Source organism: Echiichthys vipera (genome assembly GCF_963691815.1).
Source record: "Echiichthys vipera genome assembly, chromosome: 10".
NCBI classification, from domain to species: domain Eukaryota; kingdom Metazoa; phylum Chordata; class Actinopteri; order Perciformes; family Trachinidae; genus Echiichthys; species Echiichthys vipera.
In genome coordinates, this window is record NC_139835.1 from 5362733 (window position 1) to 5382940 (window position 20208).

The 20208-nt window shown below is 44.4% G+C and overlaps 2 protein-coding genes across 2 annotated transcripts in view; both read right to left on the bottom strand.

Moving 5' to 3' along the window:
• The window catches only part of LOC310952847 (collagen alpha-3(VI) chain-like), a 94388-nt gene that overhangs the window by 48680 nt on the left and 25500 nt on the right, over positions 1-20208 (bottom strand). The window lies entirely within an intron of this gene.
• LOC310953009 (uncharacterized protein) lies at positions 25-20026 on the bottom strand (the record flags this gene model as incomplete). The annotated part of the gene is made up of 26 exons (XM_083921901.1): positions 25-659; positions 923-1522; positions 1683-2282; positions 2443-3042; positions 3205-3798; positions 4062-4661; positions 4822-5421; positions 5582-6181; positions 6344-6937; positions 7201-7800; positions 7961-8560; positions 8721-9320; positions 9483-10076; positions 10339-10938; positions 11099-11698; positions 11861-12454; positions 12718-13317; positions 13478-14077; positions 14240-14833; positions 15097-15696; positions 15857-16456; positions 16617-17216; positions 17380-17973; positions 18239-18838; positions 18999-19592; positions 19999-20026. The coding sequence occupies 26 exons, from the start codon at positions 20024-20026 to the stop codon at positions 25-27; spliced, it is 15021 nt and encodes a 5006-aa protein (XP_083778027.1).

Here is a 20208-nt window from a genome sequence, read left to right on the forward strand (position 1 = left end):
TAATTGAATACAGTTCAACTTGCATCATACCATAGTCTTGAAGTGTAAAATAGTCACTTTCTTACCAGTAACTGTTGGTGTCATGGCCGTGGCCCTCACTACCACTGTACTCATTACAGAAGCGAGCTGTTCTTGGACAGTGGGGAGGTCAGTAAACTCAGACACTGATAGAGTGTAATTACGGTCAAATGATATCCTCTGTAGCTCTCCACTGTCAGAGCTTCTTGTTCCAATGCCAATCACAATGACGCCCTGCTGTTTCAGATTCGAGGCTGGGATATCTACATTGTCAAAAGACCTTCCACCATTAAGAAGGATCAACATCTGTGGTACTCCTTCCAGGCGCCTGCTTCCAGCAGAAACCGTAAAGACATTATCCTTCAAGTACTGGAGAGCTGCTCCAGTGTTGAGGGGTCTCCCACCTTTGTGCCTCAAACTTCTGACAGTGTCAAGAATCTCGCCTTTTGTTCTGTACGTGTTCAGGTAGAACTGGACAGCTGGATCTCTGCTGTACTGAACCAGTGAGACACGGTCTTTGTTTTCTCCCACATTGAGTTTCTCCACCACCCTCTCAACAAAATCACGCATGGCAGGGAAGCCATTCCGTGTACTATCAGAACCATCCAGAAGGAAAACAATATCCTTTTTGGCAGTGTCAACTTAGAAAAGACAGAAAGACAAACATTAAAACCTATACAAAAATAACGCTCAGGGACTAATCATCAAATGCTCGACTACTTTTTGAAAGCACCTAGCACTGCCTACTTCAACTTTAAATAATGAGAAAGCACACCACTACCAATGTTTACATGCAAACATGAGGTTAACCCAGTATTGCGCTTAATGAATTACTTTCAGTGCAGGTAAAGCAAGTTAAGTAGCCTCTCAGGCAAGAAAGAAGCCATGTATTTTTTTAACATACCAGGTAAAGTTGATGATTCTGTGGTGACGTCAATAACCACAGCCTCCACGGAGGACTGAAGTTGCTCTTGGATACTGGGAAGATCAGTGAAGTCAGACACAGAGAGAGCATGACTGGCATCTTGGGATATTGTCTGCAGTTCTCTGCTATCAGAGCTTCCGGTTCCAATTGCAAATATCAAGACACCCAGCTGTTTGAGAGCAGAAGCTGGCGCATCAACACTGTCAGAAGACCTTCCACCACTTAGCAATATCAGGACCTGTGGAACTCCTTCCAGGCGCCTGCTTCCAGCAGAGGCTGTGAAGACATTATCCCTCAAGTACTGGAGAGCTGCTCCAGTGTTGAGGGGTCTCCCGCCTTTGTGCCTCAAACTTCTGACAGTTTCAAGGATCTCGCCTTTTGTTGTGTATGTGTTCAGATAGAACTGGACTGCTTGATCTCTGCTGTACTGAACCACTGAGACACGGTCTTTGTTGTCATCCACACTGAGTTTCTCTACTACTCTTTGGACAAAGTCTTGCATAGCTGGGAATCCAGTTCTAGTACCATCAGATCCATCCAATAAGATTACAACATCCCTTCCTTGTGGCTGTCTCTCCACTAGGAAACATGGAATTGAAACATATTTAGGTCATTTTGTAAAACATTTCCAGTAGAAAGGTCATATGATGCAAGCTACCCTCAAAATGTATTTCATACACTCTTGAAATGCTGCCACAAATATTTTGGCAAGAAAGAAGCCATGTATTTTTTAACATACCAGGTACAGTTGGTGATTCTGTGGTGACGTCAATAACCACAGCCTCCACGGAGGACTGAAGTTGCTCTTGGATACTGGGAAGTTCAGTGAAGTCAGACACAGAGAGAGCATGACTGGCATCTTGGGATATTGTCTGCAGTTCTCTGCTATCAGAGCTTCTGGTTCCAATTGCAAATATCAAGACACCCAGCTGTTTGAGAGCAGAAGCTGGCGCATCAACACTGTCAGAAGACCTTCCACCACTTAGCAATATCAGGACCTGTGGAACTCCTTCCAGGCGCCTGCTTCCAGCAGAGGCTGTGAAGACATTATCCCTCAAGTACTGGAGAGCTGCTCCAGTGTTGAGGGGTCTCCCGCCTTTGTGCCTCAAACTTCTGACAGTTTCAAGGATCTCGCCTTTTGTTGTGTATGTGTTCAGATAGAACTGGACTGCTGGATCTCTGCTGTACTGAACCACTGAGACACGGTCTTTGTTGTCATCCACACTGAGTTTCTCTACTACTCTTTGGACAAAGTCTTGCATAGCTGGGAATCCAGTTCTAGTACCATCAGATCCATCCAATAAGATTACAACATCCCTTCCTTGTGGCTGTCTCTCCACTAGGAAACATGGAATTGAAACATATATAGGTCATTTTGTAAAACATTTCCAGTAGAAAGGTCATATGATGCAAGCTACCCTCAAAATGTATTTCATACACTCTTGAAATGCTGCCACAAATATTTTGGCAAGAAAGAAGCCATGTATTTTTTAACATACCAGGTACAGTTGGTGATTCTGTGGTGACGTCAATAACCACAGCCTCCACGGAGGACTGAAGTTGCTCTTGGATACTGGGAAGTTCAGTGAAGTCAGACACAGAGAGAGCATGGCTGGCATCTTGGGATATTGTCTGCAGTTCTCTGCTATCAGAGCTTCTGGTTCCAATTGCAAATATCAAGACACCCAGCTGTTTGAGAGCAGAAGCTGGTGCATATACACTGTCAGAAGACTTTCCACCACTTAGCAGTATAAGGACCTGTGAAACTCCTTCCAGGCGCCTGCTTCCAGCAGAGGCTGTGAAGACATTATCCCTCAAGTACTGGAGAGCTGCTCCAGTGTTGAGGGGTCTTCCGCCTTTGTGCCTCAAACTTCTGACAGTGTCAAGGATCTCGCCTTTTGTTGTGTATGTGTTCAGATAGAACTGGACAGCTGGATCTCTGCTGTACTGAACCACTGAGACACGGTCTTTGTTGTCATCCACACTGAGTTTCTCTACTACTCTTTGGACAAAGTCTCGCATAGCTGGGAATCCAGTTCTAGTACCATCAGATCCATCCAATAAGATTACAAGATCCCTTCCTTGTGGCTTTCTCTCCACTAGGGAACATAGAATTTGAAACATATTTAGGTACTTGAAATGTGGGCACAACTATTTTGTCGTAATGACACCGGCTGATCTGAACTTTCTGAAATTTAATTGAATACAGTTCAACTTGCATCATACCATAGTCTTGAAGTGTAAAATAGTCACTTTCTTACCAGTAACTGTTGGTGTCATGGCCGTGGCCCTCACTACCACTGTACTCATTACAGAAGCGAGCTGTTCTTGGACAGTGGGGAGGTCAGTAAACTCAGACACTGATAGAGTGTAATTACGGTCAAATGATATCCTCTGTAGCTCTCCACTGTCAGAGCTTCTTGTTCCAATGCCAATCACAATGACGCCCTGCTGTTTCAGATTCGAGGCTGGGATATCTACATTGTCAAAAGACCTTCCACCATTAAGAAGGATCAACATCTGTGGTACTCCTTCCAGGCGCCTGCTTCCAGCAGAAACCGTAAAGACATTATCCTTCAAGTACTGGAGAGCTGCTCCAGTGTTGAGGGGTCTCCCACCTTTGTGCCTCAAACTTCTGACAGTGTCAAGAATCTCGCCTTTTGTTCTGTACGTGTTCAGGTAGAACTGGACAGCTGGATCTCTGCTGTACTGAACCAGTGAGACACGGTCTTTGTTTTCTCCCACATTGAGTTTCTCCACCACCCTCTCAACAAAATCACGCATGGCAGGGAAGCCATTCCGTGTACTATCAGAACCATCCAGAAGGAAAACAATATCCTTTTTGGCAGTGTCAACTTAGAAAAGACAGAAAGACAAACATTAAAACCTATACAAAAATAACGCTCAGGGACTAATCATCAAATGCTCGACTACTTTTTGAAAGCACCTAGCACTGCCTACTTCAACTTTAAATAATGAGAAAGCACACCACTACCAATGTTTACATGCAAACATGAGGTTAACCCAGTATTGCGCTTAATGAATTACTTTCAGTGCAGGTAAAGCAAGTTAAGTAGCCTCTCAGGCAAGAAAGAAGCCATGTATTTTTTTAACATACCAGGTAAAGTTGATGATTCTGTGGTGACGTCAATAACCACAGCCTCCACGGAGGACTGAAGTTGCTCTTGGATACTGGGAAGATCAGTGAAGTCAGACACAGAGAGAGCATGACTGGCATCTTGGGATATTGTCTGCAGTTCTCTGCTATCAGAGCTTCCGGTTCCAATTGCAAATATCAAGACACCCAGCTGTTTGAGAGCAGAAGCTGGCGCATCAACACTGTCAGAAGACCTTCCACCACTTAGCAATATCAGGACCTGTGGAACTCCTTCCAGGCGCCTGCTTCCAGCAGAGGCTGTGAAGACATTATCCCTCAAGTACTGGAGAGCTGCTCCAGTGTTGAGGGGTCTCCCGCCTTTGTGCCTCAAACTTCTGACAGTTTCAAGGATCTCGCCTTTTGTTGTGTATGTGTTCAGATAGAACTGGACTGCTTGATCTCTGCTGTACTGAACCACTGAGACACGGTCTTTGTTGTCATCCACACTGAGTTTCTCTACTACTCTTTGGACAAAGTCTTGCATAGCTGGGAATCCAGTTCTAGTACCATCAGATCCATCCAATAAGATTACAACATCCCTTCCTTGTGGCTGTCTCTCCACTAGGAAACATGGAATTGAAACATATTTAGGTCATTTTGTAAAACATTTCCAGTAGAAAGGTCATATGATGCAAGCTACCCTCAAAATGTATTTCATACACTCTTGAAATGCTGCCACAAATATTTTGGCAAGAAAGAAGCCATGTATTTTTTAACATACCAGGTACAGTTGGTGATTCTGTGGTGACGTCAATAACCACAGCCTCCACGGAGGACTGAAGTTGCTCTTGGATACTGGGAAGTTCAGTGAAGTCAGACACAGAGAGAGCATGACTGGCATCTTGGGATATTGTCTGCAGTTCTCTGCTATCAGAGCTTCTGGTTCCAATTGCAAATATCAAGACACCCAGCTGTTTGAGAGCAGAAGCTGGCGCATCAACACTGTCAGAAGACCTTCCACCACTTAGCAATATCAGGACCTGTGGAACTCCTTCCAGGCGCCTGCTTCCAGCAGAGGCTGTGAAGACATTATCCCTCAAGTACTGGAGAGCTGCTCCAGTGTTGAGGGGTCTCCCGCCTTTGTGCCTCAAACTTCTGACAGTTTCAAGGATCTCGCCTTTTGTTGTGTATGTGTTCAGATAGAACTGGACTGCTGGATCTCTGCTGTACTGAACCACTGAGACACGGTCTTTGTTGTCATCCACACTGAGTTTCTCTACTACTCTTTGGACAAAGTCTCGCATAGCTGGGAATCCAGTTCTAGTACCATCAGATCCATCCAATAAGATTACAACATCCCTTCCTTGTGGCTGTCTCTCCACTAGGAAACATGGAATTGAAACATATTTAGGTCATTTTGTAAAACATTTCCAGTAGAAAGGTCATATGATGCAAGCTACCCTCAAAATGTATTTCATACACTCTTGAAATGCTGCCACAAATATTTTGGCAAGAAAGAAGCCATGTATTTTTTAACATACCAGGTACAGTTGGTGATTCTGTGGTGACGTCAATAACCACAGCCTCCACGGAGGACTGAAGTTGCTCTTGGATACTGGGAAGTTCAGTGAAGTCAGACACAGAGAGAGCATGGCTGGCATCTTGGGATATTGTCTGCAGTTCTCTGCTATCAGAGCTTCTGGTTCCAATTGCAAATATCAAGACACCCAGCTGTTTGAGAGCAGAAGCTGGTGCATCAACACTGTCAGAAGACTTTCCACCACTTAGCAGTATAAGGACCTGTGAAACTCCTTCCAGGCGCCTGCTTCCAGCAGAGGCTGTGAAGACATTATCCCTCAAGTACTGGAGAGCTGCTCCAGTGTTGAGGGGTCTTCCGCCTTTGTGCCTCAAACTTCTGACAGTGTCAAGGATCTCGCCTTTTGTTGTGTATGTGTTCAGATAGAACTGGACAGCTGGATCTCTGCTGTACTGAACCACTGAGACACGGTCTTTGTTGTCATCCACACTGAGTTTCTCTACTACTCTTTGGACAAAGTCTCGCATAGCTGGGAATCCAGTTCTAGTACCATCAGATCCATCCAATAAGATTACAAGATCCCTTCCTTGTGGCTTTCTCTCCACTAGGGAACATAGAATTTGAAACATATTTAGGTACTTGAAATGTGGGCACAACTATTTTGTCGTAATGACACCGGCTGATCTGAACTTTCTGAAATTTAATTGAATACAGTTCAACTTGCATCATACCATAGTCTTGAAGTGTAAAATAGTCACTTTCTTACCAGTAACTGTTGGTGTCATGGCCGTGGCCCTCACTACCACTTTACTCATTACAGAAGCGAGCTGTTCTTGGACAGTGGGGAGGTCAGTAAACTCAGACACTGATAGAGTGTAATTACGGTCAAATGATATCCTCTGTAGCTCTCCACTGTCAGAGCTTCTTGTTCCAATGCCAATCACAATGACGCCCTGCTGTTTCAGATTCGAGGCTGGGATATCTACATTGTCAAAAGACCTTCCACCATTAAGAAGGATCAACATCTGTGGTACTCCTTCCAGGCGCCTGCTTCCAGCAGAAACCGTAAAGACATTATCCTTCAAGTACTGGAGAGCTGCTCCAGTGTTGAGGGGTCTCCCACCTTTGTGCCTCAAACTTCTGACAGTGTCAAGAATCTCGCCTTTTGTTCTGTACGTGTTCAGGTAGAACTGGACAGCTGGATCTCTGCTGTACTGAACCAGTGAGACACGGTCTTTGTTTTCTCCCACATTGAGTTTCTCCACCACCCTCTCAACAAAATCACGCATGGCAGGGAAGCCATTCCGTGTACTATCAGAACCATCCAGAAGGAAAACAATATCCTTTTTGGCAGTGTCAACTTAGAAAAGACAGAAAGACAAACATTAAAACCTATACAAAAATAACGCTCAGGGACTAATCATCAAATGCTCGACTACTTTTTGAAAGCACCTAGCACTGCCTACTTCAACTTTAAATAATGAGAAAGCACACCACTACCAATGTTTACATGCAAACATGAGGTTAACCCAGTATTGCGCTTAATGAATTACTTTCAGTGCAGGTAAAGCAAGTTAAGTAGCCTCTCAGGCAAGAAAGAAGCCATGTATTTTTTTAACATACCAGGTAAAGTTGATGATTCTGTGGTGACGTCAATAACCACAGCCTCCACGGAGGACTGAAGTTGCTCTTGGATACTGGGAAGATCAGTGAAGTCAGACACAGAGAGAGCATGACTGGCATCTTGGGATATTGTCTGCAGTTCTCTGCTATCAGAGCTTCCGGTTCCAATTGCAAATATCAAGACACCCAGCTGTTTGAGAGCAGAAGCTGGCGCATCAACACTGTCAGAAGACCTTCCACCACTTAGCAATATCAGGACCTGTGGAACTCCTTCCAGGCGCCTGCTTCCAGCAGAGGCTGTGAAGACATTATCCCTCAAGTACTGGAGAGCTGCTCCAGTGTTGAGGGGTCTCCCGCCTTTGTGCCTCAAACTTCTGACAGTTTCAAGGATCTCGCCTTTTGTTGTGTATGTGTTCAGATAGAACTGGACTGCTTGATCTCTGCTGTACTGAACCACTGAGACACGGTCTTTGTTGTCATCCACACTGAGTTTCTCTACTACTCTTTGGACAAAGTCTTGCATAGCTGGGAATCCAGTTCTAGTACCATCAGATCCATCCAATAAGATTACAACATCCCTTCCTTGTGGCTGTCTCTCCACTAGGAAACATGGAATTGAAACATATTTAGGTCATTTTGTAAAACATTTCCAGTAGAAAGGTCATATGATGCAAGCTACCCTCAAAATGTATTTCATACACTCTTGAAATGCTGCCACAAATATTTTGGCAAGGAAGAAGCCATGTATTTTTTAACATACCAGGTACAGTTGGTGATTCTGTGGTGACGTCAATAACCACAGCCTCCACGGAGGACTGAAGTTGCTCTTGGATACTGGGAAGTTCAGTGAAGTCAGACACAGAGAGAGCATGACTGGCATCTTGGGATATTGTCTGCAGTTCTCTGCTATCAGAGCTTCTGGTTCCAATTGCAAATATCAAGGCACCCAGCTGTTTGAGAGCAGAAGCTGGCGCATCAACACTGTCAGAAGACCTTCCACCACTTAGCAATATCAGGACCTGTGGAACTCCTTCCAGGCGCCTGCTTCCAGCAGAGGCTGTGAAGACATTATCCCTCAAGTACTGGAGAGCTGCTCCAGTGTTGAGGGGTCTCCCGCCTTTGTGCCTCAAACTTCTGACAGTTTCAAGGATCTCGCCTTTTGTTGTGTATGTGTTCAGATAGAACTGGACTGCTGGATCTCTGCTGTACTGAACCACTGAGACACGGTCTTTGTTGTCATCCACACTGAGTTTCTCTACTACTCTTTGGACAAAGTCTCGCATAGCTGGGAATCCAGTTCTAGTACCATCAGATCCATCCAATAAGATTACAACATCCCTTCCTTGTGGCTGTCTCTCCACTAGGAAACATGGAATTGAAACATATTTAGGTCATTTTGTAAAACATTTCCAGTAGAAAGGTCATATGATGCAAGCTACCCTCAAAATGTATTTCATACACTCTTGAAATGCTGCCACAAATATTTTGGCAAGAAAGAAGCCATGTATTTTTTAACATACCAGGTACAGTTGGTGATTCTGTGGTGACGCCAATAACCACAGCCTCCACGGAGGACTGAAGTTGCTCTTGGATACTGGGAAGTTCAGTGAAGTCAGACACAGAGAGAGCATGGCTGGCATCTTGGGATATTGTCTGCAGTTCTCTGCTATCAGAGCTTCTGGTTCCAATTGCAAATATCAAGACACCCAGCTGTTTGAGAGCAGAAGCTGGTGCATCAACACTGTCAGAAGACTTTCCACCACTTAGCAGTATAAGGACCTGTGAAACTCCTTCCAGGCGCCTGCTTCCAGCAGAGGCTGTGAAGACATTATCCCTCAAGTACTGGAGAGCTGCTCCAGTGTTGAGGGGTCTTCCGCCTTTGTGCCTCAAACTTCTGACAGTGTCAAGGATCTCGCCTTTTGTGGTGTATGTGTTCAGATAGAACTGGACAGCTGGATCTCTGCTGTACTGAACCACTGAGACACGGTCTTTGTTGTCATCCACACTGAGTTTCTCTACTACTCTTTGGACAAAGTCTTGCATAGCTGGGAATCCAGTTCTAGTACCATCAGATCCATCCAATAAGATTACAAGATCCCTTCCTTGTGGCTTTCTCTCCACTAGGGAACATAGAATTTGAAACATATTTAGGTACTTGAAATGTGGGCACAACTATTTTGTCATAATGACACCGGCTGATCTGAACTTTCTGAAATTTAATTGAATACAGTTCAACTTGCATCATACCATAGTCTTGAAGTGTAAAATAGTCACTTTCTTACCAGTAACTGTTGGTGTCATGGCCGTGGCCCTCACTACCACTGTACTCATTACAGAAGCGAGCTGTTCTTGGACAGTGGGGAGGTCAGTAAACTCAGACACTGATAGAGTGTAATTACGGTCAAATGATATCCTCTGTAGCTCTCCACTGTCAGAGCTTCTTGTTCCAATGCCAATCACAATGACGCCCTGCTGTTTCAGATTCGAGGCTGGGATATCTACATTGTCAAAAGACCTTCCACCATTAAGAAGGATCAACATCTGTGGTACTCCTTCCAGGCGCCTGCTTCCAGCAGAAACCGTAAAGACATTATCCTTCAAGTACTGGAGAGCTGCTCCAGTGTTGAGGGGTCTCCCACCTTTGTGCCTCAAACTTCTGACAGTGTCAAGAATCTCGCCTTTTGTTCTGTACGTGTTCAGGTAGAACTGGACAGCTGGATCTCTGCTGTACTGAACCAGTGAGACACGGTCTTTGTTTTCTCCCACATTGAGTTTCTCTACCACCCTCTCAACAAAATCACGCATGGCAGGGAAGCCATTCCGTGTACTATCAGAACCATCCAGAAGGAAAACAATATCCTTTTTGGCAGTGTCAACTTAGAAAAGACAGAAAGACAAACATTAAAACCTATACAAAAATAACGCTCAGGGACTAATCATCAAATGCTCGACTACTTTTTGAAAGCACCTAGCACTGCCTACTTCAACTTTAAATAATGAGAAAGCACACCACTACCAATGTTTACATGCAAACATGAGGTTAACCCAGTATTGCACTTAATGAATTACTTTCAGTGCAGGTAAAGCAAGTTAAGTAGCCTCTCAGGCAAGAAAGAAGCCATGTATTTTTTAACATACCAGGTAAAGTTGATGATTCTGTGGTGACGTCAATAACCACAGCCTCCACGGAGGACTGAAGTTGCTCTTGGATACTGGGAAGATCAGTGAAGTCAGACACAGAGAGAGCATGACTGGCATCTTGGGATATTGTCTGCAGTTCTCTGCTATCAGAGCTTCTGGTTCCAATTGCAAATATCAAGACACCCAGCTGTTTGAGAGCAGAAGCTGGCGCATCAACACTGTCAGAAGACCTTCCACCACTTAGCAATATCAGGACCTGTGGAACTCCTTCCAGGCGCCTGCTTCCAGCAGAGGCTGTGAAGACATTATCCCTCAAGTACTGGAGAGCTGCTCCAGTGTTGAGGGGTCTCCCGCCTTTGTGCCTCAAACTTCTGACAGTTTCAAGGATCTCGCCTTTTGTTGTGTATGTGTTCAGATAGAACTGGACTGCTGGATCTCTGCTGTACTGAACCACTGAGACACGGTCTTTGTTGTCATCCACACTGAGTTTCGCTACTACTCTTTGGACAAAGTCTTGCATAGCTGGGAATCCAGTTCTAGTACCATCAGATCCATCCAATAAGATTACAACATCCCTTCCTTGTGGCTGTCTCTCCACTAGGAAACATGGAATTGAAACATATTTAGGTCATTTTGTAAAACATTTCCAGTAGAAAGGTCATATGATGCAAGCTACCCTCAAAATGTATTTCATACACTATTGAAATGCTGCCACAAATATTTTGGCAAGAAAGAAGCCATGTATTTTTTAACATACCAGGTACAGTTGGTGATTCTGTGGTGACGCCAATAACCACAGCCTCCACGGAGGACTGAAGTTGCTCTTGGATACTGGGAAGTTCAGTGAAGTCAGACACAGAGAGAGCATGGCTGGCATCTTGGGATATTGTCTGCAGTTCTCTGCTATCAGAGCTTCTGGTTCCAATTGCAAATATCAAGACACCCAGCTGTTTGAGAGCAGAAGCTGGTGCATCAACACTGTCAGAAGACTTTCCACCACTTAGCAGTATAAGGACCTGTGAAACTCCTTCCAGGCGCCTGCTTCCAGCAGAGGCTGTGAAGACATTATCCCTCAAGTACTGGAGAGCTGCTCCAGTGTTGAGGGGTCTTCCGCCTTTGTGCCTCAAACTTCTGACAGTGTCAAGGATCTCGCCTTTTGTGGTGTATGTGTTCAGATAGAACTGGACAGCTGGATCTCTGCTGTACTGAACCACTGAGACACGGTCTTTGTTGTCATCCACACTGAGTTTCTCTACTACTCTTTGGACAAAGTCTCGCATAGCTGGGAATCCAGTTCTAGTACCATCAGATCCATCCAATAAGATTACAAGATCCCTTCCTTGTGGCTTTCTCTCCACTAGGGAACATAGAATTTGAAACATATTTAGGTACTTGAAATGTGGGCACAACTATTTTGTCATAATGACACCGGCTGATCTGAACTTTCTGAAATTTAATTGAATACAGTTCAACTTGCATCATACCATAGTCTTGAAGTGTAAAATAGTCACTTTCTTACCAGTAACTGTTGGTGTCATGGCCGTGGCCCTCACTACCACTGTACTCATTACAGAAGCGAGCTGTTCTTGGACAGTGGGGAGGTCAGTAAACTCAGACACTGATAGAGTGTAATTACGGTCAAATGATATCCTCTGTAGCTCTCCACTGTCAGAGCTTCTTGTTCCAATGCCAATCACAATGACGCCCTGCTGTTTCAGATTCGAGGCTGGGATATCTACATTGTCAAAAGACCTTCCACCATTAAGAAGGATCAACATCTGTGGTACTCCTTCCAGGCGCCTGCTTCCAGCAGAAACCGTAAAGACATTATCCTTCAAGTACTGGAGAGCTGCTCCAGTGTTGAGGGGTCTCCCACCTTTGTGCCTCAAACTTCTGACAGTGTCAAGAATCTCGCCTTTTGTTCTGTACGTGTTCAGGTAGAACTGGACAGCTGGATCTCTGCTGTACTGAACCAGTGAGACACGGTCTTTGTTTTCTCCCACATTGAGTTTCTCCACCACTCTCTCAACAAAATCACGCATGGCAGGGAAGCCATTCCGTGTACTATCAGAACCATCCAGAAGGAAAACAATATCCTTTTTGGCAGTGTCAACTTAGAAAAGACAGAAAGACAAACATTAAAACCTATACAAAAATAACGCTCAGGGACTAATCATCAAATGCTCGACTACTTTTTGAAATCACCTAGCACTGCCTACTTCAACTTTAAATAATGAGAAAGCACACCACTACCAATTTTTACATGCAAACCTGAGGTTAACCCAGTATTGCACTTAATGAATTACTTTCAGTGCAGGTAAAGCAAGTTAAGTAGCCTCTCAGGCAAGAAAGAAGCCATGTATTTTTTTAACATACCAGGTAAAGTTGATGATTCTGTGGTGACGTCAATAACCACAGCCTCCACGAAGGACTGAAGTTGCTCTTGGATACTGGGAAGATCAGTGAAGTCAGACACAGAGAGAGCATGACTGGCATCTTGGGATATTGTCTGCAGTTCTCTGCTATCAGAGCTTCTGGTTCCAATTGCAAATATCAAGACACCCAGCTGTTTGAGAGCAGAAGCTGGCGCATCAACACTGTCAGAAGACCTTCCACCACTTAGCAATATCAGGACCTGTGGAACTCCTTCCAGGCGCCTGCTTCCAGCAGAGGCTGTGAAGACATTATCCCTCAAGTACTGGAGAGCTGCTCCAGTGTTGAGGGGTCTCCCGCCTTTGTGCCTCAAACTTCTGACAGTTTCAAGGATCTCGCCTTTTGTTGTGTATGTGTTCAGATAGAACTGGACTGCTTGATCTCTGCTGTACTGAACCACTGAGACACGGTCTTTGTTGTCATCCACACTGAGTTTCTCTACTACTCTTTGGACAAAGTCTCGCATAGCTGGGAATCCAGTTCTAGTACCATCAGATCCATCCAATAAGATTACAACATCCCTTCCTTGTGGCTGTCTCTCCACTAGGAAACATGGAATTGAAACATATTTAGGTCATTTTGTAAAACATTTCCAGTAGAAAGGTCATATGATGCAAGCTACCCTCAAAATGTATTTCATACACTCTTGAAATGCTGCCACAAATATTTTGGCAAGAAAGAAGCCATGTATTTTTTAACATACCAGGTACAGTTGGTGATTCTGTGGAGACGTCAATAACCACAGCCTCCACGGAGGACTGAAGTTGCTCTTGGATACTGGGAAGTTCAGTGAAGTCAGACACAGAGAGAGCATGGCTGGCATCTTGGGATATTGTCTGCAGTTCTCTGCTATCAGAGCTTCTGGTTCCAATTGCAAATATCAAGACACCCAGCTGTTTGAGAGCAGAAGCTGGTGCATCAACACTGTCAGAAGACTTTCCACCACTTAGCAGTATAAGGACCTGTGAAACTCCTTCCAGGCGCCTGCTTCCAGCAGAGGCTGTGAAGACATTATCCCTCAAGTACTGGAGAGCTGCTCCAGTGTTGAGGGGTCTTCCGCCTTTGTGCCTCAAACTTCTGACAGTGTCAAGGATCTCGCCTTTTGTTGTGTATGTGTTCAGATAGAACTGGACAGCTGGATCTCTGCTGTACTGAACCACTGAGACACGGTCTTTGTTGTCATCCACACTGAGTTTCTCTACTACTCTTTGGACAAAGTCTCGCATAGCTGGGAATCCAGTTCTAGTACCATCAGATCCATCCAATAAGATTACGAGATCCCTTCCTTGTGGCTTTCTCTCCACTAGGGAACATAGAATTTGAAACATATTTAGGTACTTGAAATGTGGGCACAACTATTTTGTCGTAATGACACCGGCTGATCTGAACTTTCTGAAATTTAATTGAATACAGTTCAACTTGCATCATACCATAGTCTTGAAGTGTAAAATAGTCACTTTCTTACCAGTAACTGTTGGTGTCATGGCCGTGGCCCTCACTACCACTGTACTCATTACAGAAGTGAGCTGTTCTTGGACAGTGGGGAGGTCAGTAAACTCAGACACTGATAGAGTGTAATTACGGTCAAATGATATCCTCTGTAGCTCTCCACTGTCAGAGCTTCTTGTTCCAATGCCAATCACAATGACGCCCTGCTGTTTCAGATTTGAGGCTGGGATATCTACATTGTCAAAAGACCTTCCACCATTAAGAAGGATCAACATCTGTGGTACTCCTTCCAGGCGCCTGCTTCCAGCAGAAACCATAAAGACATTATCCTTCAAGTACTGGAGAGCTGCTCCAGTGTTGAGGGGTCTCCCACCTTTGTGCCTCAAACTTCTGACAGTGTCAAGAATCTCGCCTTTTGTTCTGTACGTGTTCAGGTAGAACTGGACAGCTGGATCTCTGCTGTACTGAACCAGTGAGACCCGGTCTTTGTTTTCTCCCACATTGAGTTTCTCCACCACCCTCTCAACAAAATCACGCATGGCAGGGAAGCCATTCCGTGTACTATCAGAACCATCCAGAAGGAAAACAATATCCTTTTTGGCAGTGTCAACTTAGAAAAGACAGAAAGACAAACATTAAAACCTATACAAAAATAACGCTCAGGGACTAATCATCAAATGCTCGACTACTTTTTGAAAGCACCTAGCACTGCCTACTTCAACTTTAAATAATGAGAAAGCACACCACTACCAATGTTTACATGCAAACATGAGGTTAACCCAGTATTGCACTTAATGAATTACTTTCAGTGCAGGTAAAGCAAGTTAAGTAGCCTCTCAGGCAAGAAAGAAGCCATGTATTTTCTTAACATACCAGGTAAAGTTGATGATTCTGTGGTGACGTCAATAACCACAGCCTCCACGGAGGACTGAAGTTGCTCTTGGATACTGGGAAGATCAGTGAAGTCAGACACAGAGAGAGCATGACTGGCATCTTGGGATATTGTCTGCAGTTCTCTGCTATCAGAGCTTCTGGTTCCAATTGCAAATATCAAGACACCCAGCTGTTTGAGAGCAGAAGCTGGCGCATCAACACTGTCAGAAGACCTTCCACCACTTAGCAATATCAGGACCTGTGGAACTCCTTCCAGGCGCCTGCTTCCAGCAGAGGCTGTGAAGACATTATCCCTCAAGTACTGGAGAGCTGCTCCAGTGTTGAGGGGTCTCCCGCCTTTGTGCCTCAAACTTCTGACAGTTTCAAGGATCTCGCCTTTTGTTGTGTATGTGTTCAGATAGAACTGGACTGCTTGATCTCTGCTGTACTGAACCACTGAGACACGGTCTTTGTTGTCATCCACACTGAGTTTCTCTACTACTCTTTGGACAAAGTCTTGCATAGCTGGGAATCCAGTTCTAGTACCATCAGATCCATCCAATAAGATTACAACATCCCTTCCTTGTGGCTGTCTCTCCACTAGGAAACATGGAATTGAAACATATTTAGGTCATTTTGTAAAACATTTCCAGTAGAAAGGTCATATGATGCAAGCTACCCTCAAAATGTATTTCATACACTCTTGAAATGCTGCCACAAATATTTTGGCAAGAAAGAAGCCATGTATTTTTTAACATACCAGGTACAGTTGGTGATTCTGTGGTGACGTCAATAACCACAGCCTCCACGGAGGACTGAAGTTGCTCTTGGATACTGGGAAGTTCAGTGAAGTCAGACACAGAGAGAGCATGGCTGGTATCTTGGGATATTGTCTGCAGTTCTCTGCTATCAGAGCTTCTGGTTCCAATTGCAAATATCAAGACACCCAGCTGTTTGAGAGCAGAAGCTGGCGCATCAACACTGTCAGAAGACCTTCCACCACTTAGCAATATCAGGACCTGTGGAACTCCTTCCAGGCGCCTGCTTCCAGCAGAGGCTGTGAAGACATTATCCCTCAAGTACTGGAGAGCTGCTCCAGTGTTGAGGGGTCTCCCGCCTTTGTGCCTCAAACTTCTGACAGTTTCAATGATCTCGCCTTTTGTTGTGTATGTGTTCAGATAGAACTGGACAGCTGGATCTCTGCTGTACTGAACCACTGAGACACGGTCTTTGTTGTCATCCACACTGAGTTTCTCTACTACTCTTTGGACAAAGTCTCGCATAGCTGGGAATCCAGTTCTAGTACCATCAGATCCATCCAATAAGATTACAACATCCCTTCCTTGTGGCTGTCTCTCCACTAGGAAACATGGAATTGAAACATATTTAGGTCATTTTGTAAAACATTTCCAGTAGAAAGGTCATATGATGCAAGCTACCCTCAAAATGTATTTCATACACTCTTGAAATGCTGCCACAAATATTTTGGCAAGAAAGAAGCCATGTATTTTTTAACATACCAGGTACAGTTGGTGATTCTGTGGTGACGTCAATAACCACAGCCTCCACGGAGGACTGAAGTTGCTCTTGGATACTGGGAAGTTCAGTGAAGTCAGACACGGAGAGAGCATGGCTGGCATCTTGGGATATTGTCTGCAGTTCTCTGCTATCAGAGCTTATGGTTCCAATTGCAAATATCAAGACACCCAGCTGTTTGAGAGCAGAAGCTGGTGCATCAACACTGTCAGAAGACTTTCCACCACTTAGCAGTATAAGGACCTGTGAAACTCCTTCCAGGCGCCTGCTTCCAGCAGAGGCTGTGAAGACATTATCCCTCAAGTACTGGAGAGCTGATCCAGTGTTGAGGGGTCTTCCGCCTTTGTGCCTCAAACTTCTGACAGTGTCAAGGATCTCGCCTTTTGTGGTGTATGTGTTCAGATAGAACTGGACTGCTGGATCTCTGCTGTACTGAACCACTGAGACACGGTCTTTGTTGTCATCCACACTGAGTTTCTCTACTACTCTTTGGACAAAGTCTCGCATAGCTGGGAATCCAGTTCTAGTACCATCAGATCCATCCAATAAGATTACAAGATCCCTTCCTTGTGGCTTTCTCTCCACTAGGGAACATAGAATTTGAAACATATTTAGGTACTTGAAATGTGGGCACAACTATTTTGTCGTAATCACACCGGCTGATCTGAACTTTCTGACATTTAATTGAATACAGTTCAACTTGCATCATACCATAGTCTTGAAATGTAAAATAAGTCACTTTCTTACCAGTTACTGTTGGTGTCATGGCCGTGGCCCTCACTACCACTGTACTCATTACAGAAGCGAGCTGTTCTTGGACAGTGGGGAGGTCAGTAAACTCAGACACTGATAGAGTGTAATTACGGTCAAATGATATCCTCTGTAGCTCTCCACTGTCAGAGCTTCTTGTTCCAATGCCAATCACAATGACGCCCTGCTGTTTCAGATTTGAGGCTGGGATATCTACATTGTCAAAAGACCTTCCACCATTAAGAAGGATCAACATCTGTGGTACTCCTTCCAGGCGCCTGCTTCCAGCAGAAACCGTAAAGACATTATCCTTCAAGTACTGGAGAGCTGCTCCAGTGTTGAGGGGTCTCCCACCTTTGTGCCTCAAACTTCTGACAGTGTCAAGAATCTCGCCTTTTGTTCTGTACGTGTTCAGGTAGAACTGGACAGCTGGATCTCTGCTGTACTGAACCAGTGAGACACGGTCTTTGTTTTCTCCCACATTGAGTTTCTCCACCACTCTCTCAACAAAATCACGCATGGCAGGGAAGCCATTCCGTGTACTATCAGAACCATCCAGAAGGAAAACGATATCCTTTTTGGCAGTGTCAACTTAGAAAAGACAGGAAGACAAACATTAAAACCTATAAAAAAAAAAAACGCTCACGGGCTCATCATCAAATGCTCGATTACTTTTTGAAAGCACCTAGCACTGCCTACTTCAACTTTAAACAAAAAGAAAGCACACCACTACCAATATTTACATGCAAACATGAGGTTAACCCAGTATTGCACTTAATGAATTACTTTCAGCGCAGGTAAAACAAGTTAAGTAGCCTCTCAGGCAAGAAAGAAGCCACTTATTTTTTTAACATACCAGGTAAAGTTGGTGATTTTGGAGTGACGTCAATAACCACAGCCTCCACGGAGGACTGAAGTTGCTCTTGGATACTGGGAAGTTCAGTGAAGTCAGACACAGAGAGAGCATTACTGGCATCTTGGGATATTGTCTGCAGTTCTCTGCTATCAGAGCTTCTGGTTCCAATTGCAAATATTAAGACACCCAGCTGTTTGAGAGCAGAAGCTGGCGCATCAACACTGTCAGAAGACCTTCCACCACTTAGCAATATCAGGACCTGTGGAACTCCTTCCAGGCGCCTGCTTCCAGCAGAGGCTGTGAAGACATTATCCCTCAAGTACTGGAGAGCTGCTCCAGTGTTGAGGGGTCTCCCGCCTTTGTGCCTCAAACTTCTGACAGTTTCAAGGATCTCGCCTTTTGTTGTGTATGTGTTCAGATAGAACTGGACTGCTGGATCTCTGCTGTACTGAACCACTGAGACACGGTCTTTGTTGTCATCCACACTGAGTTTCTCTACTACTCTTTGGACAAAGTCTTGCATAGCTGGGAATCCAGTTCTAGTACCATCAGATCCATCCAATAAGATTACAACATCCCTTCCTTGTGGCTGTCTCTCCACTAGGAAACATGGAATTGAAACATATTTAGGTCATTTTGTAAAACATTTCCAGTAGAAAGGTCATATGATGTAAGCTACCCTCAAAATGTATTTCATACACTCTTGAAATGCTGCCACAAATATTTTGGCAAGAAAGAAGCCATGTATTTTTTAACATACCAGGTAAAGTTGGTGATTCTGTGGTGACGCCAATAACCACAGCCTCCACGGAGGACTGAAGTTGCTCTTGGATACTGGGAAGTTCAGTGAAGTCAGACACAGAGAGAGCATGGCTGGCATCTTGGGATATGGTCTGCAGTTCTCTGCTATCAGAGCTTATGGTTCCAATTGCAAATATCAAGACACCCAGCTGTTTGAGAGCAGAAGCTGGTGCATCAACACTGTCAGAAGACTTTCCACCACTTAGCAGTATAAGGACCTGGGAAACTCCTTCCAGGCGCCTGCTTCCAGCAGAGGCTGTGAAGACATTATCCCTCAAGTACTGGAGAGCTGCTCCAGTGTTGAGGGGTCTTCCGCCTTTGTGCCTCAAACTTCTGACAGTGACAAGGATCTCGCCTTTTGTTGTGTATGTGTTCAGATAGAACTGGACAGCTGGATCTCTGCTGTACTGAACCACTGAGACACGGTCTTTGTTGTCATCCAAACTGAGTTTCTCTACTACTCTCTCAACAAAATCACGCATGGCAGGGAAGCCGTTCTGTGTACTATCAGAGTCATCCAGCAGGAATACAACATCCTTTTTTGCAGTGTCAACTGAGAAATGACAGGGAGACAAAAATAAAATCCTTTGCGAAAAAAACACAGGGAACTAATTTTTTAAAGCATGTTATGCTGTGTACTTAAACTTGAAACAGAAGGTGAGTACATGACCACCCATTCTTAAATGCACACATGGAGCTAAATAGATATTACACAAATGTTGTTTCTTAGGTTGCTTTTGAGGCAGGAAGCAGGACTTGTTTTTAATACACCAAGTACATGACATTATTAACAGTTAATAATTGCTCTATTAATGCTGGCACAACTATTTCAAAGTGTCCAATACACAAAGACTGAAATACACTATAAGACCATTCAATTTACAATCTTCATGAATATATAGGAGTAACACCTAGATGTTTTATTAAAATAATTACTCAAATATGAACTGAATTCTTACCTGCTTTTCTTTGTTCCTCAACCCCCATCTGAGTAAGATGACTCATCAAACTTTGTTGAATACGAGGAAGATTTGCAAAGTCAGGGACTGAGTAAGCATAATTTGGGTCAGAAGACATGACTTGCATCTCAGCTGAATTTGACATTCTTGATCCAATTGCAAATGTGACAACCCCTGCAGCCTTGAGCATACTTGCTGGGCCTCGTGGAG